Source organism: Nerophis ophidion, linkage group LG11 (genome assembly GCF_033978795.1).
Source record: "Nerophis ophidion isolate RoL-2023_Sa linkage group LG11, RoL_Noph_v1.0, whole genome shotgun sequence".
Classification (NCBI taxonomy): domain Eukaryota; kingdom Metazoa; phylum Chordata; class Actinopteri; order Syngnathiformes; family Syngnathidae; genus Nerophis; species Nerophis ophidion.
Window position 1 is genome coordinate 7,538,175 of NC_084621.1, and position 27,921 is coordinate 7,566,095.

The 27,921-nt window shown below is 40.9% G+C and overlaps 1 protein-coding gene across 1 annotated transcript; it reads left to right on the plus strand.

Annotated features, from left to right (window-relative positions):
- Positions 1-27,919, plus strand: LOC133561613 (CTP synthase 1). The gene is made up of 19 exons (XM_061915011.1): positions 1-195; positions 1,277-1,458; positions 1,568-1,738; positions 5,812-5,912; positions 6,344-6,460; positions 7,735-7,818; positions 7,903-7,983; positions 8,057-8,208; positions 9,862-9,994; positions 10,070-10,158; positions 10,349-10,443; positions 10,726-10,788; positions 10,866-10,909; positions 14,742-14,838; positions 14,941-14,996; positions 20,275-20,371; positions 26,956-27,100; positions 27,161-27,275; positions 27,737-27,919. The coding sequence occupies exons 2-18, from the start codon at positions 1,284-1,286 to the stop codon at positions 27,237-27,239; spliced, it is 1,779 nt and encodes a 592-aa protein (XP_061770995.1). The 5' UTR covers positions 1-195; positions 1,277-1,283; the 3' UTR covers positions 27,240-27,275; positions 27,737-27,919.
- The last annotated feature ends 2 nt before the right edge of the window (positions 27,920-27,921 follow it).

The window sequence follows — 27,921 nt, forward strand, 5'->3', positions numbered from 1 at the left end:
GGGGGCAGCACTGCCCTGGAAGCCATAGGACGCAGCGGGAGTATAGAAGACAAAGAAGAAGGCAGGAGACAGCCCGCCTGCACGACAACACGTGGAGTCACAAATAGACTTCAGTAAGACAAAGAAAAAGATAAAACAACTGAGCTAAACTCACCAGCACGTTATTATCCATCCCTCTGTCTGTGTAGCTGCCGGGTAAGTTGGCGCAGTGTTTTTTTTTTTTGTTTTTTTTTTAATTGCCCTAGTCTTGACAAGCTAAGGTGTTCACCTCGTTGTGATTTAGCGTCTTTGAATGTTTGACATCCGCTCAAACATCACATTGACTCAAAGTCTGCTCTTTTAATCTGTTAATTAATTAGACGCAAATCAACTCGTCGGCGTCGTCCTTTAGAAACAGCCGAGCGAGGTCAAACTCCCGCCATTTCACACCAATGTGCAAAGCAGTAATCAAAGCAAAGGGTGGCTATTTTGAAGAAACTACAATATGAAACATGTCTTCGGTTATTTCACATTTTTTTTGTACTTAACCATCATCATCTTCCGCTTATCCGAGGTCGGGTCGCGGGGGCAACAGCCTAAGCAGGGAAACCCAGACTTCCCTCTCCCCAGCCACTTCGTCTAGCTCTTCCCGGGGGATCCCGAGGCGTTCCCAGGCCAGCCGGGAGACATAGTCTTCCCAACGTGTCCTGGGTCTTCCCCGTGGCCTCCTACCGGTTGGACGTGCCCTAAACACCTCCCTAGGGAGGCGTTCGGGTGGCATCCTGACCAGATGCCCGAACCACCTCATCTGGCTCCTCTCGATGTGAAGGAGCAGCGGCTTTACTTTGAGTTCCTCCCGGATGGCAGAGCTTCTCACCCTATCTCTAAGGGAGAGCCCCGCCACACGGCGGAGGAAACTCATTTCGGCCGCTTGTACCCGTGATCTTATCCTTTCGGTCATGACCCAAAGCTCATGACCATAGGTGAGGATGGGAACGTAGATCGACCGGTAAATTGAGAGCTTTGCCTTCCGGCTCAGCTCCTTCTTCACCACAACGGACCGGTACAACGTCCGCATTACTGAAGACGCCGCACCGATCCGCCTGTCGATCTCACGATCCACTCTTCCCTCACTCGTGAACAAGACTCCTAGGTACTTGAACTCCTCCACTTGGGGAAGGGTCTCCTCCCCAACCCGGAGATGGCACTCCACCCTTTGTGATAAACCTGTGGTGAATGGAAGGCACTCTTCAATTTGTACTGGTGTATTCTACAAATAATTTCCCTATGTGTCCAGACCTCCTATGAATACTATGAAGTACATCCTGGTCACCGGTGGTGTCATTTCGGGCATTGGTAAGGGCATCATTGCCAGCAGCGTAGGGACCCTCCTCAAGTCATGCGGCCTTCATGTCACGGCCATTAAAATCGACCCGTATATTAACATCGACGCTGGCACCTTTTCACCGTACGAGCACGGTAAGCAATCCTCACTTCACATTTGTCATGTGTTTACCGAATGTGTTTCAGCGGAGTTTTGACTCTTTCGACACCCACAAACCTGTGTATGTCGTTTGTTTGGGTGCAGGTGAGGTGTTCGTCCTCGATGATGGCGGAGAGGTGGATCTGGATTTGGGCAACTACGAGCGTTTCCTGGACATCCGCCTGACGAGAGACAACAACCTGACCACTGGCAAGATCTACCAGTCGGTCATCAACAAGGAGAGAAGAGGAGACTACTTGGGAAAGACTGTGCAAGGTTCGATCCATTAATATATAACTTCTTTTTTTTTTAAATATAATAAAGTAGTTAATTTACCCTATTTTCCAGACTATAGAGCACACCAAAATTTTAGGGATTTAATTTCATACACATATTAGCCGCACCTGACTATAAGCCGCAGATATGTTAATGTTTATTTACATACCTTAATTGTTTTCAAACAATGCCTGTAACTCGGCAGTAAAAACGGCTGATCAAGCAAAACAGAAGTCATCGTCATGGACCCACTAGCTGCGGAAGCTAGCTTTCCAATCAGCTAAACTGACTTAATAACTCCATAGTGTAGGGCTGGGCGATATGGCCTTTTATTAAGATCTCGATATTTTTAAGCCATATCACGATACACCATATATATCTCCATATTTTGCCTTAGCCTTCAAAGAACACGTGATACATATAATCACAGTAGTATGATGATTCTATGTGTCTACATTCAAACATTATTCTTCATACTGCATTCATATATGATACTTTTAAACTTTCATGCAGAGAGGGAAATCACAACTAAGTCAATTTACCAAAAGTGTATTTATTGATCAGTAATTAAGCAGTGGCACAAACATTCATGGGGACATGTGAGGGTCAAAAAGACAGCCAAGAGGTTGATAGATGAGAAAAAATCTAAATGCAAAATATAGTGTAGAAATGCAACTAGGGCTGGGCGAAATATCGAATATACTCAATATATCGCGGGTTTGTCTCTGTACGATATAGAAAATGACTATATTGTGATATTCAAGTATACGTTCTCAAGCAGTTGCTTTTAACTCCAGGCATTACACGACAGGCGTTTCTCACTCTTTCTTGTCCCACCTTCTCACAGAGACATAAAAGAAGCACACCTTCTTACATACGTCACATACTGTCACGCGTGCAACATCATACGCCCTCGCGGAGCAGAGAGATAGAAACATGGCTAACGTTAGCAGTGGTGCCAGCGTAGCGGTGCGAATGGTAATACGAGAGAAAGAAGGTGCCAATCTGGTAACAAATGAAGGAAGAGTTCATTCCCAAGAAAAACAGCAGGGAGTCCATCGTCTGGCGTTGGTTTGGCTTCCGTAATATGTCAAGTATGCAGCAAAAGCGTTGCTACAAAAAGTCGCAGCACTGCAAATGTGTAGCATCATTTGAAAAGTCACCCGCTAGAAAATGAAGAGTGCTTGAAACGGCATGTCAATATCTCCGTCCGGTGCCACACCCAAAAAAATGCCCAAGCAACCATTTCCAGATCAACACCGTATGAAAAAAATAGTCTACAACAGAAGGAGATAACGTCCGCAGGAACCTACCACATAGCGAAGGACATACACTATTTGATTTGCTATTATCCAGCTCATTTTTATTTGACAGTTATTGAAATATCTTGTGTGACATCATGCACAAAAGTGCACTTTATTTGTTTTAAACTATTGTAGTGGCATTCTGTACAAAAAGTTCACTTTAATGTTGTTTTGATATGTCATCTTTGACATGCACAAAATTGCACTCACAGCTTGTTTTAAAATGTCTCTGACAATCTTGCACTTTCTGTTATGAAATTACACAAAAGTTTGTGCCACTGCTTAATAACTTTAAAAAAAAAAATACAGTTTTGGTATATTGTGATCTCCTCTGCATGGAAGTTCAAAAGTAGCATATATTAATGCAGCAATGTAGACACATAGAATCTTCATACTGCTGTGATTATATGCATCAAGTGTTCATTCAAGTCCGATGCAAATTTTGGAAATATATCGTGTATCATGACATGGCCTAAAAATATCAAGATATTAATAAAAGGCTGTATCGCCCAGCCCTAAAGGCAACCATGAAAAAAGTACATTTTCAACATGTAGCTCTTGCAGTGAGCAAAAGATGGCGCCATAGCACAAACAATGACACATTTTCATGCTCTCTGCGTGTGTTTTATGAAAACTTTTTGTTGAATGCAAAACATTATGGCCGTTAGAAAGGAGAAGTCCATAAATTAGTTTTACCGTTTTATAAGCGGCTGTGTGCAAAGTGTGAGGAAAAAAGTTGCAGATTTTGGAAAATAAAGTTACTGTAACAAAATGGCTGAATAAATCAATATATTAAAGTTAAATACTACAATCAACGTCTCAATTTAGTTACCGGCTGAGTTTCCTTTAGCTACTCTGCCAAATGAAATAAACACAATAGTGCTCGGTCAAAAAATATTGTTATGAACATCTGTGGCTGTAGGCAACCTCCTAACATACATGTACATTTTTACTAGTTAAGATGACAGTAGCTGCATTTGAAGTATTATCACAAATCGGCATTCAATATATGCTGTCCATTGCACTCTCTCATGCACTCAACATCAGCTTTATTAGTCAATGTTGTTCCCCATTTTCAGAAATAACGCTACTCTCCAATTTTTGACTGCCTCCATGGACAGTGAATGGAATGGAACTTTGTGACTACATGAGTTTTCAGTATAACACATCCAAGAACAGACTTATGTAATATGTTGATCAAGAATAATTATAGAATATATATTTTATTTTGTTTTAAATTATAAACCCATAGTTTATATCAGGGCTTCACGGTGGAAGAGGGGTTAGTGTGTCTGCCTCATAATACGAAGGTCCTGCAGTCCTGGATTCAAATCCAGGCTCGGGATCTTTCTGTGTGGAGTTTGCATGTTTTCCCCGTGACTGCGTGGGTTCCCTCCGGGTACTCCGGCTTCCTCCAACTTCCAAAGACATGCACCTGGGGATAGGTTGATTGGCAACACTAAATTGGCCCTAGTGTGTGAATGTTGTCTGTCTATCTGTGTTGGCCCTGCGGTGAGGTGGCGACTTGTCCTGGGTGTACCCCGCCTTCCGCCCGATTGTAGTTGAGATAGGCGTCAGCGCCCCCCGCGACCCCGAAAGGGAATAAGCGTTAGAAAATGGATGGATGGATGGATAGTTTATACCAGCCATAACATGCTTAAAGTCCTACTGAAAGCCACTACTACCAACCACGCAGGCTGATAGTTTATATATCAATGATGAAATATTAATATTGCAACACATGCCAATACGGCCGGTTGTTTTTGTTAAATTACAATTTTATATTTCCCGCAGAGTTTCTTGTTGAAAACGTTGCGGAATGATGTGTGTTGTCTCCTTTCATCACATAATTACACAGTAATTTGGACGTCTGTGTTGCTGAATCTTTTGCAATTTGTTCAATTAATAATGGAGACTATAAAGAACAATGCTGTTGGTGGAAAGCGGTGATTGCAGCTGCTTTTAGCACCGAGACACAGCCGGTGTTTGTTTGTTGTGAAGCTTTAACACAGAGCGGTCAAGCGAACATGTTTCTCCACGTCAACCAGCATGTTTTTTGGATGGGAAAATTGTGATATGTAGCCGGCTCTTACCGGAGACATCAGTGGATTATGCGTCCTCCTGCAGTAGCTGTCAAAAAAGGCAGCTGTGAGCTTGGCTTCTCTCTGAGACACTGGCGTGTTCTCCACAGCCATCCGACTTTGAGTTATGTCTTTACAATCTCACTAAAACACTATTAAAAAAATAAGCAGATAAGGGATCTTCCAGAATTATCCTAGTAAATGTGTCTAATTACATCTGAAACGCCCACACTGCTGCCGCCCGGACCCGTCGCTTTTTTTTCTTTCTTTCTTTTTTTCTAGTCCTTCACTATTAATATCTTCATCCACGAATCTTTCATCCTCGCTCACATTAATGGGGAAATTGTCACTTTCTCGGTCCGAATTGCTCTTACTGCTGGTGGCTCACATTATAAACAATGTAAGGAGCAAAATGACTAAATAAATCAATATATTAAAGTTACGCGCACATACTTCCGGTAAAGGCAAGGCTTTTTTATTAGCGACCAAAAGTTGCCAACTTTATCATGGATGTTCTCTACTAAATCCTTTCTGCAAAAATATGGCAATGTCGCGAAATGGCCAAGTATGACACATAGAATGGACCTGCTATCCCAGTTTAAATAAGAACATCTAATTTCAGTAGGCCTTTTAAAATTACACATTAGTAGAAAATAAATCTAACGTCTTGTCTTTTTTTGTCATCCAGTGGTCCCACACATCACAGACGCCATCCAGGAGTGGGTAATGAGCCAAGCCAAGATCTCTGTCGACGATGACGGCGTGGAGCCTCAAGTTTGTGTCATAGAGGTCAGTTTGGTCTGCTTCTTTTGCCTCATTTAAAGAAAGAGAGTATGTTGAGAGGGGGATAGAAAGTGAACATTCCAGAAGAACAGGACTGTGTTGCAAAATAGGATTCCTGAAGCGTTCATGCATGAAAAACTGCTGTACATTTGGGTGTGTCGGAGAGAAATGGAATGTAATTGTTATTTAAGCTGAGGCCAGTCAACCTATCTATTTACTTCTAGCATCACTGCTTGTTCATCTCCAGTGAGTCCCCTGCCTTAAATTAGCATGACAAAATGTATTAGCCTGACTGCAGCCACATGTTCATTGCACCTCTGAAAAAGCAGTCCAGTTCTTCTTGTGAAGTCCTGTGCAATGTTGGCTAGCAGTGTGCGATTGGCCAGGCTTTGTCGTGATTACACAAGGCTCACATGTGCTGTGTCTTGCGTTCACAGTTGGGGGGCACGGTGGGGGACATCGAGAGCATGCCATTCATCGAGGCCTTCAGACAATTTCAGTTCAAAGTGAAAAAGGAGAACTTCTGCAATATCCACGTCAGCCTTGTTCCACAGGTGAGCCCACTTTTGTCGAAACGAAAGCGCCAATAAACTGCATGTGTGTATACTGTGTGAAGTGAAGTGAATTATATCTATATAGCGCTTTTCTCTAGTGACTCAAAGCGCTTTACATAGTGAAACCCAATATCTAAGTTACATTTAAACCAGTGTGGGTGGCACTGGGAGCACGTGGGTAAAGTGTCTTGCCCAAGGACACAACGGCAGTGACTAGGGTGGAGGGAGGCGGGAATCGAACCTGCAACCCTCAAGTTGCTGGCACGGCCACTCTACCAACCGAGCTATACCGCCCCACTGTGTGTGTGTGTGTGTGTGTGTGTGTGTGTGTGTATTTATGTATGTATATATATATATATATATATATACGTATGTATATGTGTGTGCATATATATATATGTGTGTGTGTGTATATATATATATATATATATATATATATATATATATATATATATATATATATATATTTTTTTTTTTATATATATAAATACTGTATTTTTCGGAGTATAAGTCGCACCTGCCGAAAATGCATGATAAAGAAGGAAAAAAACATATAATTCGCATTTTTGGGGGAAATTTATTTGATAAAACCCAACACCAAGAATAGACATTTGAAAGGCAATTTAAAATAAATGAAGAATAGTGAACAACAGGCTGAAAACTGCTACATATAGTCAGAAAAATACGGTATATATATTTGTGTGTGTGTATATATATATATATATATATATATATATATATATATATATATATATATATATATATATATATATATATATATATAGTTGCAATCTAGGGGAATCCCTGAAATGTGTGTACTTGCACATAAAATGTATTTCTTTTCTGCAGTATTTAGGCCTGACATTTTTGCTCATTATTTTAAAGTCGTTTGAGCAGTGGTGCCCAAAGTGGGCCTGCCTGCCGAGCCGTGTAATACGAATTTAATACATATTCAATTTGACCTTTGAAACCCACACAATCATTGATGTCATGTCTGCAATGCTAATTAGTTGGCATCTATTCAAACAAGGCGATCTCCACTACATAATATATTGAAGTATGTGGCTAAACTCCTCACTTATGGTGCTTAAAATTGCTGTTTGGCCCACTGGCACTTTCTTACTTTGGCACCTTGCATTTGAGTCTTTATCTATATTTTACCACGGATATACGTTGCTTAAAAATATTTAGTGTTTAAAAAATTTCTGTCAACTTTGGACACAGGGTGTACGAAACATAAGTGTATGTGCTTCAGTTCTGTCTTTTGTCCTCAGCCCAACACAACAGGAGAGCAGAAGACTAAACCGACCCAAAACAGCGTGCGGGAGCTGCGGGGTCTCGGACTCTCTCCAGATTTGGTGAATGTTCTCACCTGCAAACTACTAAACACAATACAGGACTTTTATTGTTTTCATCTTAATGTTATCCTAACATGCCTTTAGGTCATGTGCCGCTGTACAACGCCCTTAGAAACTGCAGTAAAGGAAAAGATCTCAATGTTCTGTCACGTGGAGCCCACACAGGTGATGTACAGCCATATTAAGATAAATCAACCCTTTTGCTAGGAAGTCAAATTCATTTGTGTATGTTTTGCAGGTGATCTGTGTCCATGATGTGCCTTCAGTTTACAGAGTTCCTCTGCTGCTGGAGGAACAAGGCGTCGTCGGCTACTTCTGCCAGAGATTAAACCTTGCTATTGAGATGAGGCCCAGGAAGATGCTCTCCAAGTGGAAGGAGATGGCTGACAGGTGGGCCACTTTTTGTCATTCTTACTTCCTTTATTTGCACAGGTAATATCCTGGATATGTACTTAATCTATCCGATAATAGAATTGGAAGTTGGCCTGATATCAGCAAACAAATGTGCATAGAATTATATCAGCTTTCATCTTAAATATCCAATACAAGCAGTCCTATAACTCTTTTACGTGTGCAAAGCTCGATTGGCAGTTATTTACAAAAGCTAATCATGGTAGTCTATGGTCTACTAAGAGCTAGCAGCTACACAAGCTGGACATATGTAATAAATGTCCTCTGTATCAGTGGTTCTCAACCTTTTTTCAGTGATGTACCCCCTGTGAACATTTTTTTTAATTCAAGAACCCCTTAATCGAAGCAAAGCATTTTTGGTTGGGAAAAAAAGGGATAAAGAAGTAAAATACAGCACTATGTCATCAGTTTCTGATTTATTAAATTGTATAACAGTGCAAAATATTGCTCATTTGTAGTGGTCTTTCTTGAAGTATTTGGAAAAAAAAGATATAAAAATAACGAAAAACTAAACAAGTGTTTCACTTATAAATAAAGAGTTCTACACATAGATGTAATCAACTTAAAGTGCCCTCTTTGGGGATTTTAAGAGATCCATCTGGATTCATGAACTTAATTCTAAACATTTCTTCACAAAAAAAGAAATCTTAACATCAATATTTATGGAACATGTCCACAAAAAAATCTAGCTGTCAACACTAAATGTTCAATCCAATCCTCTTTATTTATAAAGCACATTTAAACAACAAGAACGTTTCCAAAGTGCTGCACAGCCATGTTAAAAACAATATTATGCTCCACCAATGACTGAAAAAAATAAAATAAATATGATTAAAAACTATTTTAAAGGGTAAAATCAATTAATATTGCATTGTTGCATTTCTTTTCACAGTTTATGAACTAACATTCATATTTTGTTGAAGTGTTATTCAATAAATATATTTATAAAGGATTTTTGCTATTTTTAGAATATTTAAAAAAAAAATTCTCACGTACCCCTTGGCATACCTTCAAGTACCCCCAGAGGTACACGTACCCCCATTTGAGAACCGCTGCTCTAAATGAACAATATTACAGTCTAAAAGTCCACATTTGTCAATATAAAGTATCAATGGGATTATAGTTGCAAATTACTTACAGATACAAAGTTTCCAAGAGAGGAGCGTATTAGAAGTATCAAGTAACAAGCATGTCCACATCATTCAATTTACAGGAGTTTAGGTTTTCATCCCGAGCGCAAGACTAATAGACTAAAAAACTCCTTTTAACCCACACGCCATTAGACTGCAAAACTCCTCCTTTGGGGTAATTGGGGGTACTAGGATGACAGGGGATGCAAAACAATAACAGCGCAATACTTTTTCATAAATGGTCACTACGGCCTAGTGTTTTCTGGCTGGATTTGAACATTGCCAACATCTTCAGGAAGACTATTGCAGATTTTAGGAGCCTAAAACTGAAACGCAGTTTCACCATGATTGGCCCTGACTCTACATGCACACAAAATACTTATTTCTGCCCATCTTGGTTCACAATAACATCATTATTGTTTGTTAACGTTATAGTAATGCATTGGGTTAGTTTGCATATTGTATGTTCTGAACAAAGTTGAGTCCAACTCCTCCTCGTCAGATCCGACCGTCTCCTGGAGCACGTTTCCATAGCCCTGGTGGGCAAGTACACAAAGCTGTCAGACTCCTACACCTCTGTCATCAAGGCCCTGGAGCACTCGTCCCTCGCCATCAGTCACAAGCTAGTGGTCAAGGTATGGAAAATGAACCCCATTTATTCATTAACGTAGACAGATTTTTTTTAACACAATTGTTCATCACGGTTCCAGTACATAGACTCGGCCGACCTGGAGCCCGGTACATTGCAGGATGAGCCGGTGAAATATCACGAAGCCTGGCAAAAACTCTGCAGCGCTGAGTGAGTACATGACCACAAGCCCATGTCTGTTTTTTGCCACATGATGGCAGCAGAGAGCCATCAGTCATGCCCAGCTGTTGTCGTTAAATTGAATGGAAAATCTTTTCTGGTGCAATTAGCAGTGTTTATGACTCTTTTTGTCTAAGAAACTACCCACTCTATTGTGTAAATGTTTAAATATCCACCACAGCGGCGTGTTGGTGCCAGGAGGATTTGGGGTGAGAGGTACTGAAGGCAAGATGCTGGCTATAAACTGGGCAAGAAAACAGAATAAGCCTTTCTTAGGTAAGAAAATACTCCACTGGAAATAGACAGATTTAATAGATTGTATATTATGTTAAATGAGGGACGACAATAATAAGCATTAAGTGAATATCTCTCTTAAAGTATCAATTAACCTGTAATTATTCCAACCTTATTAAACTGTTTAACACCTAAGAAACGTACCTTATTGTACATTATTGAGCTGCAATTAGGTGTATTCAAATAATGCTGGTTTTGCAGACTTATGTTTTTTATTAGTTGCTCTTATTCAGCAGAAATCCTGTCTGTCTTGTTTTCGGTTAGGTGTTTGTTTGGGTATGCAGCTGGCCGTGTGCGAATTCGCCCGCAATGTTCTCGGCTGGGAAGGTGAGTCTTTGGTACACATTTGATCCTGTCTTACTCAGTCAAGCGTTCGATAGAAAATGTTTCTTTCTCTTTCTCAGACGCCAACTCAACAGAGTTCAACCCCGACTCCAAATACCCAGTGGTAGGTTCAGTGTTTCCCACAAGTCAGGCATCTATTTGTGGTGGTGTGATCGGGGGGGAGATGGGCGGCGGGCGATGACTAAAAAGAACGCGAACTTGGAATATAATCGCAACACTTTAAGTACATATTTATAGACATATTTATATAATATGTAACTACAAGCTCCATTCACAGACAGAGTCCCATTGCTTTTATGAGCGGTCGAGCGAGTCAAAAGCCGGCAAAAAGAAAAATAATTTTTTGATTTGTTTTTTTGGGGGGTTGGGGATTTTTTTTTTATTTGTGGCGGCCGTAATGCTTTCGTGGCGGGCCGCCACAAATAAATTAATGTGTGGGAACCCCTGAGGTTGTCGTGAACGAGTACCTTTTTCTTGGTTAATACCATACATGTGCAGTTTAACCTGCAGAATAAGTGAGAAGTCAGCATGGATTTTGCATAACTTCCAATAATTGATGTGTTTCAAAACATCCTATGTTGTACTCTTTTGACCAAAGTTTGTCCAAAATACCCCAATTGGTGCACATCAAATGATTAAAATTATACAATAGTGGGGGGAAAAAAGGCACAATGCAGAAAGAAAAGGCTGGAAGGTTTATAAGCTTTGCTTTTACGTAAGGGCTATCAAAGTGAACTCATGCGATTAATCACTAAAATTATCTTAGTAATCATGTATGCTGTATTTTCCGGTCTATAAGACAAACCGGTATGTAAACAGAACCCATGTTCTTGTATCTGAACCGTGTATGGTTACCTGAAAGGCAAAGCAGGTTTTTATGCAGACTGTGATCAGGTCAATGCATGCTTTAATGTAAAGATGAGTAAGGCTACTTGGACTGGTGCGCTTGCTGGTAAATTTGACTTCAAAATACACCTCAATAGGAGATTAGATAAAACAGCAAATTTTGATCAAATAAATGTGGTGCTTTTGAGTAACTTTTTTTTTTTTTTATTCTGACGATAAAATTGCATTCGTGTACAAATATTGGGTCTTTTTTAAGTTGATTTAAATTATGCACGCAAGTAGTTTACTGTGATTAATCATCCATACATCTTCAACCACTTATCCAGAATCGGGTCGCGGGGACAACAGCTCCAGCAGAGACCCCCAGACTTCCCTCTCCAGAGCAACATTAGCAACTTTGTCTTGGGGAATCCTGAAGCGTTCCCAGGCCAGAGAGGAGATGTAATCCCCCCATCTGGTCCTTAGCCTACCGCGGGGTCTCCTCCCAGTGGGACCTGCAACAAGGACCTCCCTAGGGAGACGCTCGTGAGGCATCCGCACGAGATGCCCGAACCACCTAAGCTGGCTCCTTTCCAGCGGCTCTACTCAAAGTCTCTCTCGGGTGACTGAACTTCTCACCCTCTCTCTAAGGGAGATGCCAGCCTCCATTCTGAGGACACTAATTTCGGCCCCTTGTATCCGCGATCTTATTCTTTCGGTCATGAACCACACTTCATGGCCATAGGTGAGAGTAGGAATGTAGAGAGCTCGGTAGACTGAGAGCTTTGCCTTCTGGCTCAGCTCTCGTTTCGTCACAACAGTGCGGCAGAGAGACTACAATACTGCCCCAGCTGCTCCGATTATCATGATTAATCCAAATGCAAAAGTGTGATTAATGTGATTAAAATCGTAATGGGGCTGCAGGATTATGGCCAAAATAATAATTTTTGGTCAATATTGAAATCACGAGTACTTACTGTTATGTAAAACACATTTTTATTGCCCCTTCTATTATAAAAACCCTGTTTCCATATGAGTTGGGAAATTGTGTTAGATGTAAATATAAACAGAATACAATGATTTGCAAATCCTTTTCAACCCATATTCAGTTGAATATGCTACAAAGACAACATATTTGATGTTTTGCAAATAATAATTAACTTAGAATTTCATGGCTGCAACATGTGCCAAAGTAGTTGGGAAAGGGCATGTTCACCACTGTGTTACATCACCTTTTCTTTTAACAACACTCAATAAACGTTTGGGAACTGAGGAAACTAATTGTTGAAGCTTTGAAAGTGGAATTCTTTCCCATTCTTGTTTTATGTAGAGCTTCAGTCGTTCAACAGTCCGGGGTCTCCGCTGTCGTATTTTACACTTCATAATGCGCCACACATTTTCCATGGGAGACATGTCTGGACTGCAGGCGGACCAGGAAAGTACCCGCACTCTTTTACTACGAAACCACGCTGTTGTAACACGTGGCTTGGCATTGTCTTGCTGAAATAAGCAGGGGCGTCCATGATAACGTTGCTAGGATGACAACATATGTTGCTCCAAAGCCTGTATGGACCATTCAGCATTAATGGTGCCTTCACAGATGTGTAAGTTACCCATGCCTTGGGCACTAAAACACCCCCATACCATCACACATGCTGGCTTTTGAACTTTGCACCTATAACAATCCGGATGGTTCTTTTCCTCTTTGTTCCGGAGGAAACCATGTCCACAGTTTCCAAATATAATTTGAAATGTGGACTCGTCAGACCACAGAACACTTTTCCGCTTTGCATCAATCCATCTTAGAAGAGCTCGGGCCCAGTGAAGCCAGCGGCGTTCCTTGGTGTTGTTGATAAATGGGTTTTGCTTTGCATAGTAGTTTTAACTTGCACTTACAGATGTAGCAACCAAATGTAGTTACTGACAGTAGTTTTATTAAGTGTTCCTGAGCCCATGTGGTGATATCCTTTACACACTGATGTCTGTTTTTGATGCAGTACCACCTGATGTATCATCGGTCTGTAATATCATCGCTTACTTGCAGTGATTTCTCCTTTTGATGATTTTACAGACCGTAGATGGTAAAATCCCTAAATTCCTTGCAATAGCTCGTTGAGAAATGTTGTTCTAAAACTGTTCGACAGTTTGCTTACAAAGTGGTGTACCTCGCCCCATCCTTGTTTGTGAATTACTTAGCATTTCATGGAAGCTGTTTTTATACCCAATCATGGCACCCACCTGTTCCCAATTAGCCTGCACACCTGTGGGATGTTCCAAATAAGTGTTTGATGAGCATTCCTCAACTTTATCAGTATTTATTGCCACCTTTCCCAACTTCTTTGTCACGTGTTGCTGGCATCAAATTCTAAACTTAATGATTATTGGTAAAAAAAAAAAAAAGTTTATGAGTTTGAACATCAAATATGTTGTCTTTGTAGCATATTCAACTGAATATGGCTTGAAAGGGATTTGCAAATCATTGTATTCTGTTTATATTTACATCTAACACAATTTTCAAACTCATATGGAAACGGAGTTTGTAAACAAACATGTAAACAGGGATTTAATTTAAAATTTAAAAAAAAAATCAGTAATAAAATAAAAGGGGCTAAAGACAAAGTGCTAACTAAAAATAAACATGCCAATGCAAAGTGCAATCATATAGTGCAAACAATGTGGAAAAAATAAGATTATGCCCGAAAGGTATTTACTGGACAACACATTCATTATACTACCCACACCGTCTTATAAGCCGCAGGGTTCAAAGTGAAAGAAAAAAGTAGAAGCTTATAGTCTGAAATGTTACGGTAGTTTATTTTAAACATTCATACAGTTACAATATGAAACAGTTTAGACAGCAAGTTATTTATGACTGAATCAGCGGCGCCTTTGCTGGCTACAGCCAAGTTTTTTGATTGATTGAAGAAACTTTTTAGTAGATTGCACAGTACAGTACATATTCTGCACAATTGACCACTAAATGGTGACACCCAAATACGTTATTCAACTTGTTTAAGTCAGCGTCCACGTTAACCAATTCAAGTGGTCCACTCACTTTTATATTTTCTGTATTAATGGACCTGGTTTGAATAGTTTTTTTTTCCCTGCAGGTGATTGACATGCCAGAGCACAATCCAGGACAAATGGGAGGTACAATGAGACTGGGGAAGAGAAGGACCCTCATCAAATCCAAAACTTGTGCCCTCAGTATGTGCAGACTCATCTTTTTTTTTTTTTTTTTTTTTTATAGTATTTGCTGCTATTCAAGCCACTAAGTTCACTGATGATTTGATGTTGTTATTCTCACAGGAAAACTCTATGGCGACGTGGACTATGTTGATGAGAGGCACAGACACAGATTTGAGGTTAGAACACCAAAGTCCGCAAACATAGATGTCCTCTTTCAAGGGGACCTATTATGCTAACCAATTTTTCTTACTGGTACCTGTTTTTTTGTATTTGGGATCTGCACGTCCTGAAATGTTGAAATAAAACAACGGAGGCATTGCGAAGATATTTTTCAAACTATTTTGCCTTCCTTCAAAGAGCTGTTAGGAATTTAATTTGTGACGTTTTTCCCAATTGTGACATCAGTGGATATCTTCATATATGGAACTCAAAGTACTTTGCACCAGTCCGCCATTGTAGTCTGACTTACGCAATAAGCTTCTTGTTTTTGTTACCGTATTTTACGGACCATAGGGCGCCCCGGATTATAAGGCACACTGCCGATGAATGGTCTATTTCTTATCTTTTCACATTTATTGGACGGCAGCTTGTAAAGTACTGTATTTTTACCTTAGGGGGATGACTCTAATTATTCACTATTTATGGAAGAATCTTATCTTAAGAGAGTGAGAGGAGACGGCTTATACAGTTTTACAATTTCCAGATAAACATACAATAACCAGACATTAATTACACATCAGTCAGTCTTCCCCACTCACATGCTACCTCCCCAATAGAACAACCCGCACTAAACCAATAACACAACACACACACACACACAGTCCAACCTGGGCCCCTTGGTTGGGGTAGAAGATGTTTCAGTTGAGGTCCTGTTGAATCGGTGGTGCATTTAGGGGTGGAGTGGTGAGTTGCAACTGCTGGATACAAAGGGGGCGTTGGAGAGGGGGGGACACCTCCCCTTGTGGAGTAGAGATGAGAGGGGAAAAAGCACGTCCATGCTTCCTTTAGCACGCCTCAGGAGGTAAAGTCTGGAGCGAGAGGAGAACCAGCCTCGTCCTGGGTCACCTCTCTGTCGACTAGTCCGGCCGCACACAAGTGCGAGCTGCGGTTAGCTTCCTAGTGGTTAGCATGCACTTCACTTATACTGTCAACGTGAAGCGCCAAACGTCCTAAACTTAAACTAGTGCAAATGATAAACTGTCACTTATAACACTGAAATAAGTAAACTTACTGTGGGTTCTTCCTCCGATCTGCAATCGTGGTAAACTGTCTTCCATGTAGTACTACCGACGCTGCAGTGCCTGTTAGTGCCGAAACTCTTTTAACAGTTTTTTCTACCAGCTGGCGGAAACGGAACTGCCCGTAACCGTAGCAACTGAAACCATATCAACGGTTAAAAAACTTAAATATGCACATTTCAGCTTCCCAAACGAAACGTATTAAATAGAAATAAATAATAATAATAATCCCTGAGCCGGAAGGCAAAGCTCTCAATTTACCGGTCGATCTACGTTCCCACCCTCACCTATGGTCATGAGCTTTGGGTCATGACCGAAAGGATAAGATCACGGGTACAAGCGGCCGAAATGAGTTTCCTCCGCCGTGTGGCAGGTCTCTCCCTTAGAGATAGGGTGAGAAGCTCTGCCATCCGGGAGGAACTCAAAGTAAAGCCGCTGCTCCTTCACATCGAGAGGAGCCAGATGAGGTGGTTCGGGCATCTGGTCAGGATGCCACCCCAACGCCTCCCTAGGGAGGTGTTTAGGGCACGTCCAACTGGTAGGAGGCCACGGGGAAGACCCAGGACACGTTGGGAAGATTATGTCTCCCGGCTGGCCTGGGAACGCCTTGAGATCCCCCGGGAAGAGCTAGACGAAGTGGCTGGGGAGAGGGAAGTCTGGGTTTCCCTGCTTAGGCTGTTGCCCCCGCGACCCGACCTCGGATAAGCGGAAGATGATGGATGGATAATCCCTTATCAGAAATTATCTCCTAACTGTAGAACTTTAAAGGAACTATTATATAAACATGCAAACTTTCGGAGTATTTATAAAGTACACCGGATTATAGACTGCATTAATAAATTATTTTTTTCTAAATTGAACACACTTCCTTGTGGTCTACATAACATGTGATGGTGGTTCTTCGGTCCAAATGTTGCATAGATGATGTTTTACAGATCATCTTCAAGTCGCTTTCTGACAGTCTCTCTAGGAAGTGCCATTTAGTGGGCAGTCTTATTTACCTGGCTCACCTTCGACAGCGTCTTCTCCCCGTCATCTTTGTTGTAGCGGTGTAACGTTCAAGGACGGGAGTGGAAAAGGTGTCATAAGATGGAGCTAACTGTTTTAATGACTATCAGACTTTACTTCAATCAATAAGGGAGCAGCATCTCCTCACCCGAAAACACCATCCAACTGGAACTCTAATAACTAAAGTTCCTTGGGTGAATAATGTAAACTCACTACACCGGTATGTTTTAGTGTTTTCATGGAGAGTTTACTGACAGATATAAGTAAGAACTTTACACCGCTTTATATTAGAAATGGCAACAGTGCAGGATGAATGTCACATAACAAAAAGATAGAGAAAAATAAGAAGCTTATCGATTACGGGGTCGTCACGGACTACAAAGGCGGACGCGTGCAATTTTTCAGGATTTATGCAGATCCCATATACAGATCAGCAGGTACCAGAAGGTAAGAAAAGTAACTTTTGCATAATAGTGTGAAACAAAATGCCAGATAATGTCTTACCTTATATTCACACCATAATAATACTCATATGTTGAAGCACAACACAATTCTTCAAGCGGTGCGGCTTCATAGCTTACCAAAGTTGTACTAAAACACTTAGATTTTTGAGCGCCATGTGTAATGTTCTATATTTTCAATGGAACCTATACAATGTTGGTGTTGTTTACTTGAGTCATATTGTAGTCTACACATATCTCTTATGTGTGACTGCCATATGTACTGGTAACACTTATCACACCATGTACCAAATACAATTGCTTTGAGGTCGGTAAGCAAAACCAGAATTATTCCATACATTAGGCGCACAGAGTTAAAAGGCGCACTGTCAAGTTTTTAGGGGAAAAAAGGAAAGGATTTTAAGTGCGCCTTATAGCCCGGAAAATACAGTATGCTTTTGTTGTCCGGCAGATTGGCTCGTACATGCACATGCATCTGTCATTTCTAATAAAAAGCAGCATATCGTTCTAACTTATATCCGTCAGTAGACTTGCAATGGAAGCGCTAAAATCTACAACATAGCTGACAGGGATAAGACAAAAAGTGGTGGCACGTAAATAAATCTGGCCACAAAACGGCACATCCTAAAGAAAGCAGCTTTAAAATGGACTGTGAAACATGCCAAATGTTGACCAAACAACCGCAATTAACAATTTCCAGATAAACATACAATAACCAGACAAAGAGACTGTAGAAATCGAACTCCACATACTAAAGCAATGGTTTGATGCCAATAAACTATCAATCAACCTAAATAAAACTAAATATATAATTTTTGGAAATAGGAAAAATAACATACGGCGTCATATAATAATTGATGATATGGAGATAGAAAGGGTGTATTCAATAACTTTTTTGGGAATCTATATAGATGATAAATTGGAAACTGTACATAAATATACTTAAGACAAAGATGGCAAAAAATATTGCTATGTTACATAAAATTTAAAACTCTGTAAACCAAAAGGCTCTTATCATGTTATATAATTATTTCATACTCCCATATCTTAATTATTGTGTTGAAATCTGGGGAAACAATTACAAATCAAACATCAACTCTATATTTTTACTTCGAAAGAAAGCGATTAGAATTGTAAATTATGCCAATTGTCATGACCAGACCAATGCTTAAAAACATTAAAACTGCACGATCTTGTTGACCTCAATACTACTATTGTGGCTTTCAAAGCTCACAACCACATGCTGCCTGGGTGTTTACAAGTGAGATTTAAACCCAGAGAGAATCCCTATGACCTCAGAGGTTCAGCTTTCTTTCAGAAAGCAAAAATAAGAACAGGCTTAAAAAGTAGATGTGTTTCTGTTAGAGGAGTTCAACTGTGGAACAGCTTGGATGATTCCTTAGAATGTTCCAGTTCCATTCACACCTTTAAAAAACACTTTAAGACCAATGTCTTGAAAAAATATATCACTCTTGAATCAACATTGTAGTTAATACTGTGATTAATGTTAATTAAAAATTAACCCATCCATCCATCCATCCATCCATCATCTTCCGCTTATCCGAGGTCGGGTCGCGGGGGCAGCAGCCTAAGCAGGGAAGCCCAGACTTCCCTATCTCCAGCCACTTCGTCTAGCTCTTCCCGGGGGATCCCGAGGCGTTCCCAGGCCAGCCGGGAGACATAGTCTTTCCAACGTGTCCTGGGTCTTCCCCGTGGCCTCCTACCAGCTGGACGTGCCCTAAACACATCCCTAGGGAGGCGTTCGGGTGGCATCCTGACCAGATGCCCGAACCACCTCATCTGGCTCCTCTCGATGTGGAGGAGCAGCGGCTTTACGTTGAGCTCCTCCCGGATGGCAGAGCTTCTCACCCTATCTCTAAGGGAGAGCCCCGCCACCCGGCGGAGGAAACTCATTTCAGCCGCTTGTACCCGTGATCTTATCCTTTCGGTCATGACCCAAAGCTCATGACCATAGGTGAGGATGGGAACGTAGATCGACCGGTAAATTGAGAGCTTTGCCTTCCGGCTCAGCTCCTTCTTCACCACAGCGGATCGATACAACGTCCGCATTACTGAAGACGCCGCACCGATCCGCCTGTCGATCTCACGATCCACTCTTCCCCCACTCGTGAACAAGACTCCTAGGTACTTGAACTCCTCCACTTGGGGCAGGGTCTCCTCCCCAACCCGGAGATGGCACTCCACCCTTTTCCGGGCGAGAACCATGGACTCGGACTTGGAGGTGCTGATTCTCAAAAATTAACCATGATATATAAATAATAATAGAAGTACAATTGTTTGTATATATAATTAGTGCAAAGGTCTAATATGTACACAGGGATATCTCACATGCCTGTACTGTGTACAAAATTGAACTACATTCATGTTGTTTATAATGTGTATTTATAATAGGTTGTGCAAAGGACATTTTATAATTTTCGGAAGTTTACTTTGTACTTGAAATTGTTTATAGGGTTAGGCGCAATAAGTGTTTAACTTCAGCCTAAACCCTTTCGGTCTGCAACATTTTTTATTTTCAATCTATGAATGTACAACTGTTTGTTTGCTTTGTTGACCATTGACCAAAGAACAATAAACAATACATGTAGAACACAAGCGAGTGCTTTACATGTAGAAAAAAGATATCATATGACGACCCTTTAATTTTCCCAATTGTGATCTTTTGGTCCGGATTCAATCATTGGAGGTGGCTCTTAAAAAAGTGAATTTAACTCTCCTCGCTTCAGGTCAATCCAGAGCTCAAGCACCATTTTGAGGAGAGAGGTCTTCAGTTCGTTGGCCAGGATGTGGAAGGAGAGCGGATGGAGATCATTGAGTTGAAAGGTGAGTTAAGCACGTGTACCGCCCAGAGTGACACACCCTTGAACTGGTGATCCAGGAGTTAGACTACAGCTCTTACATCATTATTATTATTATAGTATCACTCCCCACTGCATGGTACATACACAGCTCTTTTCTGAGCTTACACTTTCCCATTTGCAAAGCCCATCCTCTGTGGAAGTTAGATTGGGGATTCCTAGCATTTCAAGATGTTTGCCTATTGTTCACAATCATTATGAGAGACAAGAAGACAAAAGGGTTTGATTTTTGTCCCATCCGAACTTGTAATTGAGTTGTTCAAATTGGAGCAATACATTCCGCTTTTAAAGCCGCCAACAATACTTTATTTACGTTCAATGACCTGTATAACAAACAACATTGTTATTGTAAGAACAAACACTGAGGAACTGTACAAGAGGTACGCTGGCAACCGTGTCAACATCTTAATGGCTTTTGAGTTCGTTGTCCTATCTCGTGTTTGGGATTACAATCTGTGCTGACTAAAAAAACATAGACCATCATATTTCACGTTTTATTATTACACAGCTAGCTGTAGTTGAACAGTGATATGCTGCATGTATCGCAATCAATATTATATTGACTCACTCAATGGACAGGTGTGTGTTTGGTCCAGCTGGCCGGGGACGTTTCCAGTTGATTTGGGTAAGCAATTCATTTATTTCCGCATAGCTTGTACCACATTTTCATCGTCAAGTCACGCCGACCTCACTCTCTCGGCTTCTGTCTGCTCCGTTTCACCCTCTCTTTGTCCCTGCTTCTATAAGTAGTAGGGGTGTAACCGTACGGCTATTTTATCGAACCGTTTCGGTACGGGGTTTCCGGTTCGGTGCGGAGGTGTACCGAACAAGTTTCCACATGGACATATTTAGTAGCGGACTGCAAGTTGTGTCAACAATATTCAAAATGCCGGACATTTAAAGCATTTAAAAAACTCTGCCCTGACAGCTCCGCAAAAGAGGACATGTCTGGTGAAAAGAGGACGTGTGGTCAGTCTATGACCTAGCCCGGTCGCTGCTAAATGTCCGGCACCTCGAGTTAGGTTGCGTGTATTTTCAATGTACGTTCAGTGTTAAGAAGGTTAAAAACAAAACACATTGCACGCGCAGCAGCATTTGTGAGGGAGGGGGAGAGACAAAGAGAGCGCACGCGTCTGCTTTTTATGCAGAGATTTATCAGATTGAATTTTTGTGTCGAAAGTGTGCCCCGGAGGCCATTTGCAGCCCACAGCTAATGTTTTAAAGGCCCACAGCACATTCTAAAAATACTATTAAAATAAACAAAAACATAAAAAAGCTTAAAGGTTAAATGTAATTTAGAAAAAGTTGCAATGTTGACTAATAAAACAAAGCTGTTTTTTTTTTCTTTCGTTCAAACTCATTGCTCAAAACATAAACATATGTAGAGTATATGTAGAATATATTTATATATAATATTATTTATTATTATTCTTGTCTATTGTGAGCAAACTGCGGTGCTGAATTTCCCCCAGGGATTAATAAAGTACTTTCTATTCTATTCTATAATATTGGATCAAAATCAATGTTATTATGAATTATTGCCTATCCAAGGTTCCCATTACTTCACATCAAATATTCCAATAAGAAAAATATTTTTGGGAGGAAGATTTTGAAAATTTGGTGAATAAATAATCAAAAAATGTATATTTTGTTTTCTTACTGTACCGGAAATTAACCGAACCGTGACCTCTGAACCGAGGTACGTACCAATCCGAAAAATGTGTGTACCGTTACACCCCTAATAAGCAGTAGTTCATCCTCTGTATATTCAGCTTCCAAAAGATAAGTTTAGTTTTTTTTATAAATGTTGCCTGTCATTCACAATCCTTATGATGTACAAAAACATTTTATTTATTTTTTTAATGTATTTTAAATAGTTAATAAATGCGATCAAGAGTCGACTTACAATGGCCAATAAGTCGTTTTATTCTGCAAAGCACTTACATGATGTAAGTATATATGTAATGTAGTAAAAGGCACATTTATAATAACATCAAATATTTACATATTTTGCTATTTTTAAGCATACGCGGCACATAAAATTCCAAACCGCGTCACAACTTTTTTTTTTTTTTTACATCACTGATTATTACTTAGTGCAGACTTTATGAGCGCCAACCAACATGATAAAACATCACTTACTGTACAGGCTCTGCCGAATGCTAGTATTTTCATATATTCCCATTTAGATGAAGAATGTACCGTCCTTGAGTTGGTTAGCGTGGATGACAAGATGGCGTTGTTGGCTTCATGTAAATGCCTTTATTTTGAAGGTTGAAGAGAGGAAGTGAGTCAGCGCGGCCTCTCAAAGGGCATCTGTAGGAGTCTTTCTCATATTCTAATATATTTGTGACAGCCCCTGAAGTTGTCGCGTTGTGTAAATGGTGAATAGGGACGGAGTGCGGTGATTTGCGGGTCCTTTTGGGCTTGTGTTCAATTGAGTGGACTGCAAAGACAAGATATTTCATGTTCACACTCAGAAACTTTGGTATTTTTTGCAAATATTAGCTCATTTGGAATTTGATGCTTGCAACATGTGGCGCAGTGGGAGAGTGTCACTGGTTCAATCCCCACCTAATACCAACCTGAACACTTCACCCTTGCTCCGGATGGGTGCTGGTTAGCGCCTTGCATGGCAGCTCCCTCCATCAGTGTGTGAATGTGGAAGTAGTGTCAAAGCGCTTTGAGTACCTTGAAGGTAGAAAAGCGCTATACAAGTACAACCCATTTATTTATTTATAATCACCATGAAGAAAATGGAGGTGCAACCTAGCGTCTTTTTATGTTGTTCTCGCCATTTCCGGGTCTAAATTGGCTGTCAAAGTGTACCAACTGTCCGAAATACATCCTTGTCCTTCTACTTCCAGGTGAGCAACATAATTTATGATCTAGACTAAAATAATGATTGAGTTGGCACACAAGCTTGTGATCAAGGCGCCGCTATGAATAGTTTGTCTGCGTTAGCGCTTATAATAACAATATCACTAATGCCTGGTTAATATTCAAGTAATGAAATGTAAATATAGTATTGTTGGCCCTTTTTGGAGGTTTTTCATTGCGTTATATGGGCGGAATAGACAACCTCCCATTTCCTACGCTGTAAGATGCCTTTTTTTTTAACAATTTACGAGTTAAAAATGCTTTTTTTTTTTTTAAATACATCCGTCATGTCTTTCAAAATGACTTTGAATGAAAGGCGCAGTTCCCCTTTAAGATTTGAAATGGAAAATTCTAACGGCAAACAAAACATGATCTACTTCTATGCCTTTAATCTGCTGAGCTTGTATGTTCACACTCTCTACAGTTGAAGTTTAGACTTGTCTTTGCCATGTTTTGATGGGTCTCTAAATTCCCACTGAACTGTTGTGAAAGCAAAATACTTTTCTCGGGGGGAGGGGGTGGGCAGTCTGTTGCAACACTCAAAGGCTTTGGCCTCTTGACTTTTGCATCTTAATAGAAACTTTTTAAAAAGGCCATCAACTAAACCCTGTCTCTTGAATTTGTTCAAACACTACACACACTGCTGTTGGCTTCAGGGTAGAGGATGTTAAATTGAGTCTTTTTGAAGGCTTGTTAATGTACTAAATGAATAAGTTATGTTTTACTTGTTTGCCACTGGGTTAGATTTGATTATTAAGACATTTTTGGTGTGCTGTTTTATTTGAACCACATTATCCACTGCCCTAGCTTGTAAAGCACTATTTTGCTTTCATCCACTTAGTTGCATGCATGAATGCACGAGGCAAGGTGAGATACATTGTTGTTGTCGTTTTACCTTCATTTACACATTGAGGGAGATTTAAAAAAGAGAAAAAACAAAGTGTACATAAAAGAGGCAAATAACACTTCATTTCCCTTAACAGCTGTAATTGGAATAGTTCTTGGATTGTGCTGCATGCTAGTGATGGCAAACACCATTTACTTTACTGGGTCAAGTTCTTATAAGTCACTTACTAAACCGACCTGAACACGCCAACACAGCAGCTTTTATAGCACCAACAACACAGCACTTCCTGCTTACGGCGACTGAGGCGAGATTCGGAATCATGATTATTGACAAGCAAGTCCTTATTTGGACATTCTCTACATTTTGTAGTGCTGCAAATATTATGACATTCAGTGTTTCCCACAGGTCAGGCATCTATTTGTGGTGGTGTGGTCGGGCGAGGGGGGGTGGGTGACTGGGGCAGCGGTGGTGATGACCAAGAAGAAAGCGGAGTTGGAATATAATTACAACACTTTATGTACATATTTATATAATATGTAACTACAAGCTCCATTAACAGAAAGAGTCCCATTGCTTTTATGAGCGGTCGAGCATTTATTTGTGGCGGGCCGCCACAAATAAATGAATGTGTGGTAAACCCTGACATTTTTTTGTGGATTTTATTTCTTATTTTTGCCTCACAATACAAGGTCCTGAGTATCGTATTTTTCGGACTATACGTCGCAGTTTTTTTCATAGTTTGGCCAGCGGTGCGACTTATACTCGGGAGCGACTTATGTGTGAAATTATTTACACATTACTGTAAAATATCAAATAATATTATTTAGCTCATTCACGTAAGAGATGAGACGTAAAATATTTCATGGGATTTATGGATTAGGAGTGAGAGATAGTTTGGTAAAGGTATAGCATGTTCTATATGTTATAGTTATTTGAATGACTCTTACCATAATATGTTAGGTTAACATAGCAGTTGCTTATTTATGCCTCATATAACCCACTATTCTTTATTTATTTTAAATTGCCTTTCAAATGTCTATTTTTGGTGTTGGCTTTTATCAAATACATTTCCCCAAAAAATGCAATTTATACTCCAGTGCGCCTTATATCCTTCTTTCGGCAGGTGCGATTTATACTCCGGAAATTACGGTAGTCCTGAATTCAATCCCAAGCTCGGGATCTTTCTGTGTGGAGTTTGCATGTTCTCCCCATGACTGCGTGGGTTCCCTCCGGGTACTCCGGCTTCCTCCCACCACCTCCAAAAACATAAGTTGATTGGCAACACTAAATGTGTCCCTAATGTTGTCTATCTGTGCTGTCCCTGTGATGAGGTGGCGACATGTCCCGGGTGTACCCCGCCTTCCGCCCGTATGCAGCTGAGATAGGCTCCAGCACCCGGGGCGGTATAGCTTGGTTCGTATATTGTCCATGCCAGCAACTTGAGGATTCCAGGTAGGGCTGGGTGATATATCGATATACACGACATATCGCGGGTTTGTCTCTGTGCGATATATAAAAACGCTATATTGTAATATTGGAGTATACGTTCTCACGCAGTTGGTTTTAGCTGCGGGCATTACACACACAAGCAGGCGCACAAACTTCCTGTCACGTCATATGTTACGTACGTATACGCCCTCGCCCAGCAGAGAGGTAGCAGACTGGGTAACGTTAGCTTTGTTGGTGACTTAGCCGTGCAAGTAGTAATACGAGAGAAAAAAGGTGCGGATCTGGAAACAAATGAAAGAAGAATTCCCAAGAAAAACAGCGGGGGGTCCATCGTCTGGCGGTGGTTTGGCTTCAAGTGGGAATATGTCCAACAGACAACCGTCATTTTTCAAGTGTGGGGCAAAAGCGTTGCTGTAAAAAGTAGCATTACTGCTAATATGTAGCATCATTTGAAAAGTCGCTCCCTAGAGAATGAAGAGAATTTCATAACCTTAGTAACATTCCAAATAGTGAAGGACGAATACTATTTCATTTCCTATTATGCAGCTCATTTTTATTTGACACTTAAAATGTCGGGGCTTCACGGTGGCTGAGGGGTTAGTGCGTCTGCCTCACAATATGAAGTTCCTGCAGTCCTGGGTTCAAATCCAGGCTCGGGGTCTTTCTGTGTGGAGTTTGCATGTTCTCCCCGTGAATGCGTGGGTTCCCTCCGGGTACTCCGGCTTCCTCCCATTTCCAAAGACATGCACCTGGGGATAGGCTCCTCCCACCTCCAAAGACATGCACCTGGGGATAGGTTGATTGGCAACACTAAATGGTCCCTAGTGTGTGAATGTTGTCTGTCTATCTGTGTTGGCCCTGCGATGAGGTGGCGACTTGTCCAGGGTGTACCTTGCCTTCCGCCCGATTGTAGCTGAGATAGGCGCCAGCGCCCCCCATGACCCCGAAAAGGAATAAGCGGTAGAAAATGGATGGATGGAAAATGTCTCTGACAATCTTGCACTTTTTCTTTTGGAAATGACATGAATGTTTGTGCCATTGCTCAATAACTGTTTAATAAATAAAAAGAGGGGTTGGGTGGTTTGCTTGTCTTAATATAAGAGGATCTTTATTTTTCTGTAATTTTCCCCTATAAGGTACATGCCATACCCCCAAGATTGTTGACCTGCATAAATAAACACCACACCAGAAATAAAAGTTTTGTTTTTCCTTTCAATTTTCTGCCCAAATCCTCTTTTGAAATGTTAAAAGTTTAAATGTACTTTTTGAATTAGCCGTAGTCCTGGGAAAAAAAGAAAAGGAAAGCGGGTCCCTCAGGCAGTACTTTGGGCAGCCAGCGTGTTAAAGACATTGTCTTGCTTGCTGCTTTTCAGACCATTGTTACTTTGTGGGCGTGCAGTATCATCCCGAGTTCACCTCCAGGCCCATCAAGCCTTCCCCGCCATACTTCGGCCTCCTCCTGGCCTCCGCCGGGAAGCTTCAAAGCTACCTGGCCAAGGGATGCCGTCTGTCTCCACGGTAACCGGCACAATACCCGGCCCCGGCCAAGTGGATATTAATGCTGTCTGTCTGTCTCAGGGACACGTACAGCGACCGCAGCGGGAGCAGCTCTCCTGAGGTGGACATCGCCGAGCTCAAGTTCCCCGCCTCCTCGTGAGCCTCAAACGCCGAACAGCAGCAGTCAGACTAACGGGTAAACAACTAATCTAGAGTGGGATTATTTATATTCTTCGTATATTCCGCCCTCGGAGAATGTGTACAAGCTTCAAGGGACGTCTAAAAAGTGGTGGGAATTTAGTGAAAGAAATAGTGTGTGAACACAAGAAGGGTTTTAACACGGGGGTTCAAAAGTGACTTTTCCTTATTTAGTTTTGTTGCAACTTTGTAAAAAAAATGAACTATTTTTGCAGAAGCACCAGTTTAAAGGAGGTCCTGTAAGAGTCAATGCAGTCATTGGTGTTTGAGGTGGGACTCTTTGGGCACCTCACCCTTCCATTATATCCATTATTTATGCAGCCTTGATTATTATCTTGTATATTATTGTATACAGTGGGGTCTGGGTTATTTTTTGCCTCATCACTCACTCAATGCGTGCGTGAAGATTGCACTACCGACCCTATAAGTACGAAAGCGAAAGAGATGATACAGTATTAGATTTAACTGGTAGTCGTTTGAGCACACTGCACCTAGTCCTGGATAGTACCACTCCCCAATGCCTCAGCCAAACGCAGAATTCTCACAAGAATGAGGCAAAAATCCAACTTTATCTACTGTATTATTATATATTATGAATGTGTTATTGCTCATGATTCATGTTTATAAAAGACTCCTACTTTAGC

Coding starts and splice junctions, on each gene's coding strand:
- LOC133561613 (XM_061915011.1), top strand. CDS start 1,284: ATGAATACTATGAAGTACATCCTGGTCACCGGTGGTGTCATTTCGGGC. Junction 7,984..8,056: donor GTCACGTGGAGCCCACACAG/GTGATGTACAGC, acceptor TATGTTTTGCAG/GTGATCTGTGTCCATGATGT. Junction 14,839..14,940: donor ATCCAAAACTTGTGCCCTCA/GTATGTGCAGAC, acceptor TTATTCTCACAG/GAAAACTCTATGGCGACGTG.